General features: G+C 28.2%; 1 protein-coding gene across 1 annotated transcript in view; it reads left to right on the top strand.

Annotated features, from left to right (window-relative positions):
- Window positions 1-15,186, top strand: part of IntS6 (integrator complex subunit 6) — a 77,064-nt gene extending 61,878 nt beyond the window's left edge. Inside the window, exons 15-16 of the mRNA XM_075373350.1 lie at window positions 4,799-5,224; window positions 14,317-15,186. Coding sequence (XP_075229465.1) covers window positions 4,799-5,224; window positions 14,317-14,504 — 614 coding nt within the window. The 3' untranslated portion in view covers window positions 14,505-15,186. The remainder of the gene's footprint in view (window positions 1-4,798; window positions 5,225-14,316) is intronic.
- Window positions 15,187-20,317: the final 5,131 nt, after the last annotated feature.

The following is a 20,317-nucleotide window of genomic DNA, read 5'->3' as shown; positions in this document are numbered from 1 at the left end:
AGGCCTACTGCCCACCACGAAAATGGCTTGGGGGATGCCATCTTCTTTGTTTAATTTGGTGTCTGTTTTTGTGAGATTGTGTTAATTAATAATTTGTGAGATTGCCTCGCCAACTGCTACTCCTTAATCTGCTGCTATTGGTGCAGAGCAGACCATGTGGTGTGCCAAGCGACTGCGCACAACTGACACTCTCTTGCTACCTGTGCTCTCATAGTCTCTTTCCCACAGTCCATTGTAATGTGGTAAGCCTTTTTAAGCCAAGAGGTGGTAAGCCTTTTAAATAATGTGTTAAATAATGAATTCTTTTATTACTGCTAAATATTAATTGTTTATCTCGTTCTTTTATTAATATGTTTGAATAATAATTATATAAATAAATAGTTTAAATATTAATAAGAATTGTTAATCTTTGATTTAAATTTAATAATAAATTATAAATAAATAATAATTACCTAATAAATTCTAATTCATACAATATGAATAAAGTAATAAATAAATAAAAATAATCTATGCTTAGAAATTAAATTAAATAATCTGTAAATTGACAACAGACTGCTTTTAGCTTGTAAATTTTAGCTTTCTTGAGTTGCAATTTAACACATGTTAACACAAGGGAACAGGAGAGAGTCGGCTTAGCGCAGCTGCCCAGCATACCCTGTGGACTATTCTGCACCAATAGCAGCTAAAATAAAAATGTGAGAACATATAACAAACAAACACATCATCCTTTTTTACTGGAGAGATTTCAAATTAATAGGGGAGTTTATAAAAGATGTTAGTGATATCAGAGTATAAATGTAGTCCTGGACATACTGAAGTTTATTTCAAATGATTTATTTATAAAATCTTCATATGTATATATTTTTTCATGAGATTACAATTTTCTGAATATGTTGTAGTTATCAGTTGCAATTCACTCCAGTTTAGTGACATTTATAGAATATAATTGCATGATTGAAGGAACTGAAAGCTCTTTAAAATGTCAACTTCCAAAAATACTAGCAGTGTCATTGCCCTATCAGCTATAATGAAATTTAGCACCATCTTGCTGAAAACAAGTTACTCCAGCAAGTACCCATTAATCTATTTTCTTTCTCTCTGAGTTGGTCAGTGAAATTGATAATTCAAATTATAAAAATCACTGTTAACATTCTTTTAAAAGAATATATATAATGAAACACATCTTCCAAAAAAAATCAAAATTCGATTTAAATTATTTTGTGGTCTTACACAAATCTGAATCTCAAATGAACAAATTTAAATATTGTATAAATTAAAAAATTCAGGCAAGTAAATAAACAAAAAATGTGATTCAAACTTTTTTTTTCAAAAATAAAGGAAAAAATATTACTCATACGTAAAAAAATTATTTCATTTTAAAAAATTACAAACTTTTTTATTCTTTGGTACTTTAACAGTACATTTTAAACAGTACTTTTTAAACACGCTGTACAGTAGTGATTCTCTTTAACGTTTGCAATCTTATGGTGGATTCCAGTAAGAAAAACCTAGCAAAACCAGTAGATTTATGATGTTAAGACCTGTATGTTAAGTCTCTACAAAATCTTATGTACAGACATCTTGACTGTCCTACTTTGTTGCCTTCTGAACTAGCTAACTGAGTTCACGGAAGCATAAACCCCACGCCTAGTTCTACACATTAATTGAGCTACTTTGTGAGTAAATGTCTCAAATTATTTCTGAAATTAAAATCAGTGATGAAAGGATGCTGTTTTGGGATTGTTGATGACATCAAATGAAATTATCCAGGACTGCTTCACGAAGTGGAAACACTGCTGAGAAAAGTGTGGAAGAATGATTAATATCATCCATAACAACAATTATAATTCAAATTGTGGGGCTAATACACGAATGGAGGACTTGGAAGGGGAGAAGGACCAATAATCTGTAAAATTATCAAAAAAGATTAAAAAAATAATGTTTGATTATTTTTTAAACAGACCTCATTTATCAAATATTATCCCTAATATATCATTGTGTGTTTTTTATATTAAAATTCCCAGTTATTATATTATTTATACAACTTGAATGTGGATAGATCATCACCATACATTTTTCAGAATTTTAAGTCCAGAAAATTGTTTATATAGCAGTGGTGAACCTTTCTTTAGATAATCCTGCAGCAAATTCACATCATTGATTTTCCCAGAAAAAAATTTATCCCATCAGCAAGCAATAAACAGTTGAAACATTTAATGCTCTAGGCAATTATTAATGTATATGAAAATCAGTTGCAATCCTAGATTTAAGTGCATAATACTAGAATTATTAACATAAAAATTTATTTTATGTTTTGAGCATTAACTTCTTTTATTGATTGGTAAGGTAAAAGCAGAAAAAAACTATAAAATTGATAATAAAGCGTTAATAATAAAAGTTTATAAATTATAATAAAGTTATTAAAAATTAATTAATGAAAGTTAATTTCACAGTATTTTGTGATCCACCCTTATTAAATGCTTTGGAGAAGAGCATTTAATATTATGCAGAATTTTTCATCTTAAAAAAAGAAATTGACAACAGAAATAGTCTGATAATTATTAAACTTACATTTTATTAATATTTGAATGACTCAGACTTACTTCAATCTGTTGGACATGTGAAAGTTTTTAAACACAAACCAAAATTAATTTCAAACGAGTTATAAACATGCAACTGCAACCTTTAATAATGGATCCTGCTTCAGTAGTGCTTATATCCTCAATAGTTACTTTAGAAGTTTTTAAATTTAAATAGGAATTAGTGTTATCTACTACTGTTATTGAATTGCTTTGTTTGTAGGTTGAAGAAAAGTAAACCTCAAGGGCCATAAGTATATTTATTCTAGAATGTGCAATAATGTTTTCCAAGAACTCAATGGAATGATTGCTATTATTGTAGCTTCAAAATTGCTTAATATTTCACTTTACTTGTAATTAAAACCAGTTCAGAGTGTCTTTATAGGCATTGCTAACCGTCATCTTTACTTCTGATCTTATATTTTAAAGGTTCATCATGATAATGAGGTACTTTTGCTTCTATGGTCCTTTTTTTTAATCTAGGTAATAATCACTTGATGATATTGTGATTGCCATATTGCCATCACAGCATTTACAGAATTGTAAGAACATAGATGAGAAAATTTTAAAATAGATCAAATATTGAAATAGTTCACAATTATTCACAGTAATTAATTTTAATTATGTTAAAAATCATCAGCTTACTAAACAGTTACTAAATTTCTTCACTTCAATCAGATTCAAGAAAATCAAAGTAGGTTGAGTACGCATTGATAGTAAACTACATTAATCAAATATATGCAACGATCAATCATTAACTTAAACTTATGATAATAAAACTAGGAGAGTAAGGAACCAAGATTGTGATGTAGTTGGCCTGTTCACAGCACATTTCTGTAATGACAGTTACCACCTCTTACCTGCATGGTATGCTCTACAGTTATCAGTATATTTACCAAACAGAATTTTTTAACCACGCACATAACAAAATAAAGAAGAATAATGCTTTATAAAAGAAAGGCTGTCTTAACTATTAAAATGTTTTATTTTATCATACTTGTATTTAAAATTGTTGATTAACATATTCAGTGTTTATGTGTATCATCAAATATTCGGCAAATAATAAAGCATAATCTTGAATACCTTAAAACAGTATGAACAATAACATTTACATACTTCATACTTAAACTTATAGTGGCAAAGAATAACAACTACTTACCCTCTCCCTTAATTCTTACCATAAAACTCTGTACTTTGTTTTTTAGATCTTAATAATAAACTGTTTGCATCTAATACATATATATATATATATATATATATATATATATATATATAACCAGCTTCTGGGTTGACAATTATTTTTGTAGTCCCACAGTATAATGTAATTCATCAATATAAGATAATGAAAACTATAATTAATTATTGTTTGCTGGTGTTTGGGTAGCCTAATAACATAAACTCTAAAAGGCAGTATTCCAGTAAGCTATCCAGAAGTATGTACAGCCTTCAGATTTAAGAAAGTAAAATGAGAGAATTAATTTTTTTTAAGCTAACCAACATTGCCATTAAGAATACTTTCTTTTATAATTCTCTACAAGAAAAATAAAAGGTAAAACATCTTATTTATTAGAATTAGAAATGCCTTCTCAATAGTATAAGTTAATGTAATAATTAAAATTAAGTATTTCTTACACTGTACATTATTATTTTGTAATAATATTTCATAATATAAAATTTTATTTGAAAAATTCCTCAAGAAAAATTATTAAATTCTGTCCCATGTGATGAGTGTATTCATAACTTTGGTGCATCTGGGATATAAGAATTCTAATTGTATAAGAATATGATTTAAAGGTACAGGATAAAACTCTTGTTTTATCAGATATAGCTCTTAAGTGAGTGATTGCATGATATTGGTGTGCACAACTAATTGCCCCAAGGAAAGTTCTGCCATTAGAAAAATGTTTAAAAAAAAATTTTATTATGGCATTTCATTAATTTTAATCTTCTACTGTTGTTATTTCATAAAAAAATATTCTATTGTTCTTTGAAGAAATGAAGATAATAGTGTGTAATGATGGTAATGACGATGATATGCTGCCATACAGAAACATTGGTGGGAGGATTTTTGTAATGCATTTGTGAAAGCTTAGTCTTGTTTAATGCCAAACAAGATATTATTTATTATTAGAATCATATCATTTCATTTTAACAATTTGTTTTAATTGTTGTTTTTTTTTTTTTTTATTGTTTTAAGACATTTCTATTATTTGTTGCAGATGATGTTAATAATTCAGTACCGGACAGCCCTCGTTCTCCTTCCCCTCCACCTCGAGATATGCCTCCACCTGTTCTACAGCCATATGATGGACTACCAAATCATGTAACAGATTGTGCTCCCTCAACGCCACCACCTCCTCTAATTCCTATTAATTCTTCACCACCACCTCTTATTCCAAATACCCACTTTTCACCTCCTTCAAGTCCACGTTCAATACCAAATTTAACTTCAACAATTGAGGAAGGCATTGGAGATTGGCATCCTAATCATATAGGAGAAATTGTACAGAATCATGTACCTTCACCCGGTATTAATAATCTCATAAATAATAATGAACTTTCAAAGAGAGAAAAATTAGAAATTAAGAAACATAATATTAGTGTTCGAAAACTTGCTTATAAAGAAGTAAGAAGACCGGGTAAAAGTGAGTGTTTTTTTCTTATTGAGATTATACTATATTTTAAGAAAGTAGCTTAACGTTTTGTCAATAATCCAATTTACATGATTGAAAAAAAGCATATATTACACAAAATTTTCAGTTGAAAATTGTACTTGCATTACAATTTTCAAAAATGATTACTAAGCTGGGAAAGTTTGCTTAGTAAATATTACTCATTACGTCGAGATATTCCTCCACCTTTACTGCAACCATATGATGGACGACTATCATTTAACTTTCTCTTTGAAAATTTTGTAACTATATTTAATTAGTTAGGTAGCAAAAGTAAGAATCTGATACTGAAATAAAACAAGAAGGAATAATGATGATAATATGATCATTAACAATATGTTGGTCTCTGTGTTTTTGTGTATAAAAAAAAACACTTAATTCTGGTTTTATTATAAATTAATAAAGTTTGATTCAGGCACGAGGTATTTTGCTGCAAGATTTCTGGGCTGTAGAAGTTGTAGTCTTCAGTTCAGAACTAAGAGACCACACAAAACGTTCCATAGCTATTGCATTTTGAAGTTAACTTCATTTTTTTAAGTTTTTAATTTCTTTCTTTCCAAATAACAAAAGGTATTTATTTGCTTGAATGTTCTTTATATAGTTGTGGTTATGAAAATTGCAGTTTTAGCTGCCTTACATATTTAAATGTTGGCAGATAGAAATAAATGTTGAGACATTCCACCAAACTACAATATTTATTCTGCTTAACGTTATAGGAAATTTTGAAAAAAAAAGAATTTGTATAAAGCATTATTTTATAGTGCTTGTATAAATTTTAAACATCAGTTATTAATTAATTGTCTTTGTTTTATAGATATGTATTTTTATTTATATATCTAATGAAGTATGAAATGATGTATTATTTTGAATCTTAAAGTAATATCAATACATTTTACACTTAGTTAAAATGAAGTTGGTAAAAATAAGATTCTTAAAAAAAGATTATTTGTCCAATGAATAATTATATAATAATTAATAATAAATTATTAATTAATAATAATAATTAATAATTTTTAACTTAAAAATAATGCAATTTTTAAAAGTTAAAAATGTTATTAGTTATATATTTTATATGAGCATGTAAAAATGCTCATATAAAAGATATAACTAATAAGAACTAAATTTTAAATTATTTTTTTATGAAACACCTTTTTTTAAATAACAAAAAATTTAACTTTACATACATACAGAATGTCATGTTCCCCTCCCGTGTTACAATAATATACTCAAAAAAAACATCAGTACATCTTTTAGGACATAAATTTTATTTTTTTTAAATATGACCTTTACCAATAAATTTAGCTAGAAGAAGAAGAAAGAATATGTTTTAAGATTTTTATGTTGTGAAAGAACAAGCATTAAACAGCTATGGTCATTAGCCCAGTAGAAATTGGTAGCATATGAAAAGGGATTCAAACCCAGAACTTGTTTTTTATTTAGTCAAAGATATCTTATAAATTACTTCAGCTCTGCACTTCCTAAACCTTTAAGAAAATGTTTAGCAATATATAAAATTTGTTTAATTTAGTAATATGAAGAATTTTTTATAATATATAAAGGATATTTTTAAATAAAATTGTTAGGCTGTTTCTCTACCTTTGCAGAACTTAGTAATAGTAGTATAACTGAAGGTTTCTTTTAAGATTACATTTTGGAGATGTAAAAAATAAATAAAAAAAGAAGATAACAAATGTAGGTTTCTAAAAAATGTATAATCCTGAATCTTTTACATATATCAGGTGGTATAGCCCATTGCATATGTATTATATAAGTATTTGTAAACAAGATAAATAAACCCCAATAAAATAAACATGGAACATGTATCTCAAAGAAGCACGTCCACTAATTAGAAAAAAAAACTTTGTTCAAAAGATTGATAGGATTGCAAAATTCTACATAAAACTTCTTTAAAACAGTTCAAAAAACTAAGAGTGTTTAAAATATATATTATAAAACTAATACTTAAAAAACTTTTAAAGACAAATGAATCTCATTCCAGAATCTTCAACAAACAATATAGCAGAGCTAGCAAAAAGGATTATAAACACTTGAAAACTCTGAAATAAGCCTTAAACAACGTTTAAAGTATTTCTGTTTAATTTTCAGCCACCATGTAATAGCTCTGTTGCAACAGTTTTTAAATATAATGGAATGTAATTAGTTTAGTAGTATATGAAATTTAATTAAACAAATACAGTTAACATAAGCATAATATGTTTTGTTCATGGATGTAATTCATATAGTTCTGGAGTTAGCGTAATCTTTTTATGACTAATTTACATCAGGATAGAAGTGTATTCAATCTTTAGTTTAGTAAATGGCAGACAGAAACGTTCAGCAGGAAATTGCTTTGTGCAGTTTCTTTTATTGGTAATAAGATGATAAACTTGTATGTTTTTTTGTTTTAATTTAATTCAAGCTTTTATTTTCCACACATGTTCTTGCAACTAACACAAAGAACCAGTCAGCAGACATTTTGGTCAGTTCAGGATCACAGGCAACTGTCTTGATCCTGTAACGTTTTGTGCAGTTTTGGTCTTACTTTCAGCAAATTAATAATATTTTTACTGAATAACCTACAATTAAACATCTAAAAACGATCAACAGATATATTGGTTGGTTCTAGATCACAGACAGACGATGGTGTAAAATTTTTCTAGTCAATTGATTGCACTCTTATAATAAAATAATATGTAGATTTCTTTATAATATTTCATTACTGTAACAAGCATTACCACCATGTGTCTATGGTTTTATTTTAATGACACAGTATATTGTTAATTTTTAATGTGCAATTTATTAAAATTCAATCACGACTGAGGAGGGGATTCCATGAAAGTACCATCATGATAAAATTACGGTAAGAGAATTCTTATTTCAATAGTCTGTACGTGGTGGTTTAAGTTAGTAGAATTTAAAATTTAATTTAACAGTACAGAGGAATAATATGAATCTTAAACAAATTAATTTTAACTAAATACTTATTATTTGATGCTCATATTTTGCCCGTATAAAGCTAGTAGCTGTATTTCAATCACTAATTCTAAGCTTTGAGGGCTAAATTGTAAGTCACTTTTAGAGCAGATTATCAATTGCTTACATGTAGAGATTTTGTTATTATCTTTTTGGAAACAGGAAAGCTCTTGTTTTTCAACACCTTTCCTGTTTCCAGATCAAAAAGAGGCAAACCAACGTTTGCCTCTGATCTGTGGCTTGCTCCTGTGAAAGAGTATTTACCCAATCCTTCTGTCTTTCTCAGGAAAAACAAGAGGATTTTTAGGTAGAGCATGAGAGGCCGTAAGCCTGCAGTAGGTTGAGAGAACTGCCTTATATAATAATAATATATCTTGTCTGTGATATTGCAGTGCTGTCAATTAAAGATGTAAAGCAGTATTCATGTATATAAACAAAATATTCAAAGTTATTATAAATAAGTGATTATAAATTATATTCTTCATATGTATTTATGCCCTTTTAATAGTTTTATAAGCCACCCAAAAAAATCCACCAAATTTTTTGTGTTGTTGATCAGCTATAAGTTAAGAAAGTGTTTAACTTATAAATAAGTTTAAATCCATAAAACTTAACAGATCAGGGCTTCTGCCTGTGATCTAGATCTGACTAAAATGTGTGCTGATTGGTTCTTTGTGTTAGTTGTAAGACAATAATTTATGTAAAAAAAGCTTATTATAAATAAATAAAAATAATATAAAATATATAACTTATCATCTTATTTTCAACTAAATAACTGCATGCCATTTACTAAGGTAAATACATAACACACTTCCATCCTGATGTGGATTAGTCATGAAAAAGTGTGCTACCTCAGGAGACTAATTCACTAATGCATTTAGGTACAGTAAAGAAGTCTTGATTGTATTCAATCTTTATTATCATAGGCCAATTTGTGTATGCTTCATTCTTATTTTGCCAAAGTTGATTTAAACTAAATTTGCCTTGATTAAATGTTATTAAAATTTATTTAAAAATAATTTCAAAAAAAAAACTTTATGTAATGATCCATTCCAGGCAGAAAAGAATAACACAAACAGGCTATTCCAGTACTATTCCAAATTAGTAGTTAAAAATAATTAACATTATCTCAAATAACTCACTAATAAAGGCCTGACTAATTAAGCCTTTATCTGAACTACTATAATAATAACTTTTAATTTAATTTATATTATTATTTTAATAATTAAATGTATTTTAATATTATTTATTTTAATTATATTTTTATTTTTTTTTATATAATAATTTTATGAAACATGTATATTTTTAAAAATGATTAAATTAAATTTAGTGAACTATTAACTTTATGAATCCTTTTCAAGTCAGAATTTTATAGTGTATATAAATAATTATTTATATTTTCCTTTAATAATATTAATTTGAATGGTAATGTACTTTCGCATGTTGGTAATATATTCATTACAAATATTAAGATAACTGTTACGCATCAAAATAGAAGGGAACAGCTGATACATAATTTCCTTGCAATTACAAAGACAAATAATGCAAGAATATCTTATTTGCTTAGCTAATAAAATATATTAGACTGGTGAAAATTAAAAGAATTTGCACAAACCTTGAGAAAGAGTTTTTTTTTGTGTGTTTTTTTTTTTTAATTTATAATGTAATCCATTTTTTCTTTTTAATTTTTCAGTGGGTTTTTGATAATACTCTTTTTTTATAAACAAAAATCCCATAAAGCTAATGATAATATAACACTAAATTAATTATTTTCAGTTCTTCCCATAAAATTTGCAGGATTTGTTTAAAAAAATTCCCAGAATATTTTCTTTTCTTCTTAATTTTTTTAATTGCCTATTTTATTCATGTTTTTGTTAACAAAGACATGAAAACCATTAACATTAGCTTTTTATCTTTTAACACAGATGCATTGGTCAATGAGGTATTCACACAGTGGAAATGCATATTTGTTTTTACCTTGTAACTATTTTTTTTTTTTTTTTTTTGATTGTATGTATGAGGTTTGTTCAAAAGATGACTGAACTTTTTTAATTACACGCCAACAGAGATATTTAGTAATGTGCAGTTGGCAGCATTGTATTCCTCATAACCTCTGTAGCCACATATTCCTGGATTGTTGATAGTAAATTGAAGATGACTCTCAACCAAGAAGGCCTTCAACTTCAACTGATGACACACATGTTCAGAAAATCAACAATCTGGTGCATGCAAATCGCCAATTGACTGTCAGAGCACTTACAGAAAGGGTTAGCATCTTGATTGGTTCGTGCCATAACATTTTGACTGAAAAATTGAACATGCTTCAAGTTGTCGCAAAGTTATTCCTCGTTAGATGACTGAACAGCAGAAAGAACATTGCGTAGACGATTGCCGGCAACTTCTTGAAGCCGATGATGATGATGATGTAACATTCATGCAAAGGATTGTAACGGGAGACGAAAGCTGGATTTACGGCTATGACATTGAGCCAAAAGTTGAATCATCCAAAAATTGCACATAAAAATCACTATTAACATGTTGCACTCAAATAACAATAACACAATAACTCAATGAGATATCAACAATCCATGAACATGTGGTTACAGAGGAGGCTATGCAGAACACAATGCTGTCACCCACATATCACCAGCTAATATTGGTTTCTATACCCAATAAGTAGAAAAGTGTATTTTACACACTTCTAAGTGTATTCAAATAAAATAATTTAAAAAGAAAGATTCATACTAAAATGCATTATTAAAGGATAAATCTAGTCTCTGTTAGTATTCTGAAAGTGATACTTAATTTCAGATACAGAGCAGGACTTTCCAAATGTAACAAAAATTAAGATAGCCTTACATCAAAATATAAGGGACTGTAATAGTAATCATCTCTATCGGTTATAAATTTCAATTTAAAAATTATAAATCATTGTCATTTCACTATATACAAGGGATATCTCTAAAGTAAAGACTGCTGGGAAATTTCTCTCCTTAAGATTGGCGAACCTGTGTCATTCATAGCCACACTAGTATTGTACACACTGCATTGTTGTCTGTAGGTTGTTGTTTTGTATTATTTTTGATTACATGTGAGTAATTTACATTTTACATTATAAAATGAATAGGAAAGTCAGTGTTGTTGCTGACTGAAATACATGGAGTCATATGTTTTTTAAACCATCAAAACATTAAGCCGGCTGAAATTCATAGGCAGTTACTTGCTGTGTACAGTGATAATGTAATAAATGAAAGAAATGTCTGAAAATGCTGAGAAAGGTTTAGAAATAACAGAATTAATGTGCATGATGAAGAACGTTTGTGGAGGCCCTCAATAATCACCAAGGACTTGTTGAAACTTGATGATGAAATCAGAAAAGATTATTGCTCTACGATTTCTGATCTGGCCCTTCTTTTTACTGATGTTTCAAGAGCTGTTATTCATAGCATTGTTCAAGACCATTTAGGCTTCAGAAAGGTTTGTGCACGTCAGGTGCAGCACATCGTAACAGAACGTCACTAAAAAATCTGAATGGGATCTGCTTTGGAATTTTTGATGCACTATACAGAAAAAGGTTATAGCGTTCCTTAATTCAGTTGTTACTAGTGATGAAACATGGATTTCGTACTTGTATTACACACCAGAGAGAAAAGAGCAGTCAAATGAATGGCATCATTCTCAATCACCAACCAGACCAACAAAAGTCAAACCACAGCCAAATGGAAGCAAACTGATAGCCACATTCTCTTGGGATCAGTTTGGTATACTGCTGATTGATTTCATGCCACTGCCATGTGAAACAACTATAAATGCAGAAGCCTACTGCAAAACTCTATGTAAGTTATGGCCATTCAAAATCAGTGTGGGCGGCTGACTAATGACATTGTCCTTCTGCACAATAATGCTCATCCATATGTTGTGGATCTGACATGTGATTTACTGAGAAAATTTGGATGGAAAATTTACGATCACTCACCATATAGTCTGGACGTCTGGGAAACTGAAAGAATTTTTGAGTAGTAAGCAGCAATTCGTGGGTGACGATGAACTTAAAAATGCTGTAATCAGTGCCTAAATGGATTGGTGGCAGAAGAATATAAGTAGGGTATATTAAAGCTGATGTATCGGTACAATGAATGTCTTAATCATGTGGCGATTATATAAAGAAGTAGTATAAGGTATGTACGAGGGTAAGTCAATTATTACGCGGAATGTAGTTATAAATTTTATTGCAATACAAATATAAAACTTGCATGTACATCATTTTTAAACATAGTCCCCTTGCATTTCAACGCACTTGGTGCATCATTGCACAAGCTTCCTGATGCCCTCATAAAAGAAGGTTTTCAGTTGAGCTGCGAGCCAGGAAAGCACCACTTCTTTCACTGTTTTGTCCGAGGTAAATCAATGGCCTCTTAATGCCTCTTTGAGTGCACCAAAAAAGTGGTAGAAGGGGCAAGATCAGGACTATACGGAGGATGAGCCAGTACTTCAAAGTTGAGTGTCTGGAGTATTTAAGCAGTGTGGGCAGCAGTATGTGAATTGGCATTGTCGTGCAACAACACAACACCTTTCGACAGCAGTCCTTGGCATTTGCTTCAAATTGCAGGCTTCAGCTTGGCAGTAAGCATCTCGCTATAACACGCGCACTGTTTATTGTCATGCCCCTTTCCTCATAATATTCCAGTCCTGGGCCTTGTGAGTCCCAAAAAACCGTAAGCATCAGTTTTCCTGCGGATGGTTGGCGCTTAAACTTTTTTTTGCAGGACAAATTTGGATGTTTCCATTCCATACTCTGCCGTTTACTCTCCGACTCATAATGATGGATCCATGTTTTGTCACCAGTGATGATTCTGTCTAAGAAGATGTCTTGTTTGTTACCATATAGACCCAAGTGTTTTTGGCAGATGTCCAAGCGCGTTTGTTTATGCAACTGTGTGAGTTGTTTTTGAGACCCATCTTGCACAGACTTTATGAAACCCAAGTCTGTTGTGAATGATTTCGTAGGTAGAACCATGACTAATTTGCAGACGTTGTGCCACTTCATCAATAGTTACTCGTCCATCTACGAAAACCATGTCATTTGCAAGCTCAATGTTTTCCTCATTTGTGGTGGTAAACAGTCGTCCGACTCCTTCGTCATGCGTAAAACTTGTGCGACCATTTTTGAATTTTTCAATCCATTCATAGACGCTCCGTTGCGGCAACGGAGTTCCTGTACTGTACTGAAAGTCTTCGATGAATTTCGGCCCCTGATACACCTTCCGACCACAAAAATGGATTACTGAACATTGCTTTTTTTTGGTGCAAACAGAAATCAGAGCAGCCATGGTTAACGGCAGGACAGCGATAATGGAACTAACTTAGCAGCATCAAACCTGCACAGACATAACAACAATTAAACCGCATGTGTCATCTACACAACACGACAGTACTACCAACATAAATAAAAATATAATTAAATTGCGGATAATAATTGACTTACCCTCGTAGTTTAAGAGAAATAGAAAATATTTATAAAGTTTTCAGAATAATTTTTTTTGCAATGAAATTGTCTTTACTTTAGAGATAACCTCTCCTAAAATACAAAAATTCTGTGAATAGATGATGTTTTATGTTTTAATATGATTAAATGTATATATATTGGAAAAGTTAACCTATAAATTGAAACTTTAAAACCAAAAATATAACAAAAAATAATAATTAGTAATAATAAATAATATTACTAATAATAATAATAATAATTTAATATACAATTTATTAATAATTATTTATAATTAATGTAGTATGCAATTTTATAATTATTTAATAATAATATTTGCCCTGATAGCCAAAGCTAAACTTAAAATGCTTTGATTTTTTTTTTTTTTTTTTATTAATATAAGTAACAATATTTTGTTAAAAAGAAAAGTAAAAGAAACAAGTTTTTACAATAATTGTTTTTATAATTGTTGCTAATATTCTTATAAGTATTTGATATTTTAATTTGTTTTTGGCTTAAATAGCAGATGTAGATCCATATATCATGTAGTCATAAAAATTTAAGTATTATAATAATGAACAATTTAACATTTTTGTTTATTTTTTTTTAGATTATGCACCTTTACTTGAACATCTGGAATCAATGAAAGGAAGTGTTGATGACAGAGCAAACCTTCTTAAGGATGTTATAAATGAATGTTTACGTTTCAAGCGGAAAACCCTTGCAAAAAAATTAGAAGAAGTACTTCAGTCAATGATAACTTCTAATTACCATATGACTAACAATGGGACCACATAAGATGAGAGTTTATATTAAGCAGTTATTATTAATGGTTATTTAACTGTATATTTAAATGATGCGCTTAAAAACACCAGCTGTTATAAAAGATAAAAAAATCAATTGTTATCTTTTGTATAATTTTAGTGGATTATATTTCATACATTTTGTACATATTGTAATAATTTCAGATTTAGATAGTTAGGGCATGTATATAATACTTGTACAATCAGCATACTAAATTTTTATTTATTAAGGTCGATCATTTAAATTCATTAGCTCATAGCATATAAATATTGACTTCATCGTAGATTTAATTTTTTAACTGACCCCATTTATTAGTGTTCATAAAAAATAAAATGGATTTAGACAAATTCTTCAGAAAATGTCATTTATTATCAATGTAGACAGAACTAGCAATGACAACAATTTATCATCCAATTTTTTTGTTTCTCATCAGGTAGTGTGCATCTTTATACATTAATTGTAACTCTGTTAGTGATATAATTCCCTATGTGTTATCCAGATTTTTTGTGTTTCATGAAAGTTATCAAAACATAATTAAATTAAATTCAAAAAATAGAATTAATTAGTTGTACATCTTGGTAAATGTTTTTAAAAAGTATGTGAAGGATGAAAAACACACTTCTGAATCCAGTCATGTCAATTGATCATTCCCTTCATACATTTTTTTGCCACTACTTTACAGAAAAGTTATGTTATTGTTTTTTGTTAGGCGATGTAGTAATTATGGCATAATAGTTTTATTAGTAGTTTGGAAAATCTTAATTTATGATATTTTTCTGCGTTCTTAAAACTTCAAGCGGTTTTTTTTAGAATCTTCTATTTTGATTAATGAATAACTTAAACGTCAGTTGCAATTCGTAAGATGTTAGTTCCAATCATATCTAAGGTGATTTGGTATACTGAAACTTATAAAACAATAAGAAACTTTTTTCATTGATCAAATCAAAGAATCTTAATTTTTTATTTATACTTGAAGCTTCAGTAGAAGCTTTTATTTTTAAACATTCATTATTATTGAGGTTGCCGACTTTAGTTTAGTTACTTTTTGGATTCAGAAGCAAATAAGTAACCTTATTGTTATATTATATTATGCACTAAATTACAGATTAATGTAAGGAAACATTAGTATTGACTACAAACATACCTTGTTGAAAATTATAAATCATTTATTAACCTCAGACAATATCTACTTAAAGATTCTGCGCTATTAAATACTAATAAAATAATTAACAGTTTAGATAAAACATTTATACTTAAATAATTAAACTTGCATTTGTGATTTCTCCTTCAATCTATGCTGACAACTGAAAAAAATGTTAATTGGATGATAATAACATCACTCAATTAATAACATGTTTTATAGTATTATAAAACATATCACACATTTACTAAAGACCTTTATCTTTAGTGTAACTTAAAATTCTGGATTTTAAATTCAGTTGTTTTTTTATTAATATAACCTATTAAATTACTAATAAAATGATTTTAATATTATCCCTTATGAAACATTTACCTTTGAATATGTACAGTTATCTAAAGTAAATGTGATTTATGAACAATTTTATAAAATAAAAGTTTTTATATTGAAGTTAGTTTTAATTTAAAAATTACCTTAATTAAAATAAATCTTGCATAATTTCTTTCTTGTTTTAAAATACTTTATATAAATTAATTTGGTCGGGTATCAATGTATTCATCACCTGAAATCGATAAACAAGGTAATTCATTGTTCTATGTTATATAATTTTGTATTAAAAGATCATTTAATTAGGTTAGGGGGTTGTAAATATGTGTGAATATTACTGAAATTTTTTTCAATTTATTGTTGTGTTGTTAATAAAAAGATTCCCTTTATAAAAAATTATTATATATTACATTTGTACCTTATCACATGTTTTTTATTACAAAAAACTTAACATAATTTTATTTGATTTAAATCACCTTGTTTTTTTTAAATTACTTTTAATGCTACATTTATTAAATGTTTTAAATAAATAATTGTGAATAGTCTTGGTAAAACAAAATTGTTATAACTAAAAACACATCATACTGGAACTGATATAAAAATTTTGGTTTGTTTTCAGTAGATTTGATGGGTAAATTATTTTTATTTTTAATTAGTTTGCCTTACTTTTGTGTAAAATTAATTTATCTTCCGTTAAATTGCTAGATGTGAACGTGTAAATTGATATGTACATGCTGTTTTTCTGCTTACTCAGTTATCCTGATGTCATGTATTTTTGTTAGGCCCTAATTTATAAGTGGAGCAATAAAAGTGACTTCACTGAAATATCCACATATGGTTATTAACTTGTTATTTTTTTAGTAGAATAAATTGTATCATCACATAGGGGTAATTTTAGATATCACTTGATAATTTTATGTTTTCTCATTAGTAGGTTCAGTATATATTACTGTTTTTGACATTTTTTTCCTGTATAATTGTATATGTAACTTGGACTGAAATTTGATTTCAGCACAGTAACATATATTTATTTCTTATTATTATTTATGTTCAGTATATCATGGTATTTTTTATACACTATATCTTTACTAGCATTCTGTAAATTTTCTATTAACATAGAATCATATAAAATTATTTCCGTTGTTAAAAAAATAATTGAGCTAAACTTATCATTGGCGTGAACAAAAATTTAAAAAAATTTACATCATCTAAGTGTATAAACAAAAATAATGTAGGTCAATGTTTTCTTGCCAAATGGCTGAGAAAGTACAGCAGCCAAATTATAATTATTATCATGCACTTAAACAGGTAATATTTCTGTTGAAAACTCCACAACCCCAATATGTATATTTATATATATATACACAAATAATATTTTTGAGTTATTTTGAAAATGTACATTTCTCTTTGATAATATTTTTAAAAATGTACAGGAAAAATAAAATCCAATTTTAACAAAAATCAAAAAATAACTAATTATATCAGTTTTAAACAAATACACTATCCAATTAGATGTATTTAAATGTACATTAACTTTTGTAATTTATTTCAAATTACTGAAAACTCTGTTAGATTTTACAAAATTATTTAAAATTGTTCAGTTTAAGTTGTTTTATGTTTTACAAAGAAATGAAAAAGTTTTAGCTCTTGGTTTGTGGGTTGAATTTTTATAATACATGCTGATTTTTTTTTTTTTTTTTTTTTGGAGATAGAAATTTATGAGACTGTAAAGATCATTACAGTCAAGTTCTCCAATTTTTATCTATGACCACCTTTTTTGTAGTGGAAATGTTATTTCTATATGTGGAAATGTGGAAAACAAAAGCAGCAGTGTATTTGTCTATTTATCAAATTTATTTATCTAATCATGATTATATGTAAACTATAAATTGAAGCTACTTGAACTTCTTACTACTAAATGGCAGTAAAAAGTATAATATTTACAGAGAAATATTGTTCAGCAACATGAACAGAAATCCCATGTGATTTTTTTTTTTCTCTTCGCACATTGAAATCTGTGTCCAATATATGATCAATTCTTTGTAAAATAAGGTCTCTAAATTCCATATATTTTTTCTGATTCAATCTTTCCCTCTTACACTTTGTAATAAAAACATATAATGTTGTGATGTTTATATTATCATCATTGAATTTTTATATTTAAATTATCCTAAGCTCACAAATTACAAATCCTGTTAAGATCATACAATAAGGCTCATACACATTCAGTTTATATATACATTACAAAACGCTTAAGCATCAGGCATTTAGATTTCCAGAGAAATTGTTTGCCAGAAAGTAAATGAGAGTTGTTTCAGGTTTAAACCTGGAATACACTTGATTTATTACTAAGCCTGCAATAAAAAATAGTTACTGACACTACCGATCATTAATTTGATTAACACTGTGTAAATAAATGAATTGTCCACCTCCTGAGTGTAACTACAAGAAACATTCTCTGAAGACAAAAGAGATTACTGACAATGAAACGTTTAGTCATAACTACCATACTTGGTAAATCATAAAATATATTACTGTATTCCTTAAAACCTGATAGTTTTAACACCTGGGTCATCTCAGGGATTAGCAACTTGAAAAGTGGAAGGATTTGAAGAAGTTGGTAAAATACTAATTGCCAAAGCCTCATTCAATTAAGTGATTCCTATATCTCAAAAGTTAAGAATGGTGGGTGAGTTCACTGATATTGGCATTTTTAATAGCTAATGGTCATAACAGATAATACCACTTTAAAAAAAAATCTCCTTGTAATTATATTTCATCTAACCAGACCAAGCAGGAGATTTAATGTTACAAACAGTAATAGAATGACATAATCATTACCATTTAAACATTTGGTGACCAACAAATAAAAATATTTTAGACTAGTAAAACTTCTATTGATAATTTTTTACTTATCACAACAATTTAACTTGCATAATATATAATAATAAAATATAGTTTTTCTTTTTAAGTTTGACTCTGTAAGTTCATACATTTTTAATTATTACCTGGACTTGTGCTTTTCACACACTGTTGTAAAGTAGACAGTAGCAATATTTCTAGAATTACCTTTGAGTATAGGTGTGATATGTGTGCATTTTCCAGTAAACACTGCAAAGAAAAATTTCATCAAAAGCAGACAAATAAATTTCTCCATCTTTTAACTCTTCTTTTTTAATAATGTGTTTATTTCACAATAAAATATGTAAAGTTTATGTAGAACCTTACAAAAAATAAAAAATTAGTGTTAATACCCTATATTTCAAAATGTAATCCACACAACCTAGCATGACCATAAGGTCATTTGCCAGCTTGGTGGGTTCAACAATTAATTAATAGGCAGCCTTAACATAATAATAATCTTTAATTTAAAAATCTAATTAGAAAAAACTAACACACCATGCAATGTAGATATACAGCAATAATATATAGATTAGCACTTAGTATACGAACACACGTATAAAATAATTCTAAATACCTTTAATATTTTAGATTGATACATAGATAATTTTCTTATAATTTATAGACAGCCTCTCAAAACGTGAAATTTTACTAAAAAAAAAATTAATTTATAAAATTATATTAATTAAAAAACAAATAGCTTCTATAAAAATAGATATGTTTGAAATTTAAAATAAATAATAAATTTATCATGTATTGCTATAAAAAAAGTGAAATGAGATTACACAGATGAATAGTTTGAATCACAAATCAATAAATAGATAAATAAAATTATACATTTTTAAAGGGTCTGTTTTTTTTTAAAGAGACATTGAAATTGATTGTCATTTTGCAACAAAGATGAATATTATAAATGTATTAATGTGGTACGTTCAAAAATTACTAAAGTAACTGTACATACACTTGTCATGTACTAGTTCAACAATACATAATGTCAACTTAAAGTAGTTGGAAATGGTCCCTCATGAATATTCAAACATCTGCACACATTTCTTCTTCTCAAAAACTCACAAGTTGTTCCTGGTGAAATCATAAATAGCAGGGTGAAGTTCCTAAAGGCTTGTAGGGGCTTCCCAATAAACATTACTTATAACCCAGGCTTAACTCCAGAAAACAAGGTGGCCATAAGCTCTTAAAAAGGATTCTATTTTCAAAAACCTCTTGCAATCAAGACTGTCTAGTTGTATGCATGTTCACACAAATCTTGTTGAATCAAACCATTATTAATTTCATCCTTCGTTATCTCTCCCATGAACTGATGAATGATTTCACAATAATTAGGGCTTAATTTTGCAAAGAATATTGGGCTGACTATTCTTCAGTATTGCAATCCACACCTCAATCTTGTAGCATGCAGTTGTTGGCAGACTATAAACATGAG

The sequence above is a fragment of the Lycorma delicatula genome, chromosome 1 (genome assembly GCF_047948215.1).
Source record: "Lycorma delicatula isolate Av1 chromosome 1, ASM4794821v1, whole genome shotgun sequence".
Classification (NCBI taxonomy): domain Eukaryota; kingdom Metazoa; phylum Arthropoda; class Insecta; order Hemiptera; family Fulgoridae; genus Lycorma; species Lycorma delicatula.
The sequence above is the reverse complement of the archived record's forward strand: the minus strand, read 5'-3'. Positions and strand labels throughout refer to the sequence as shown.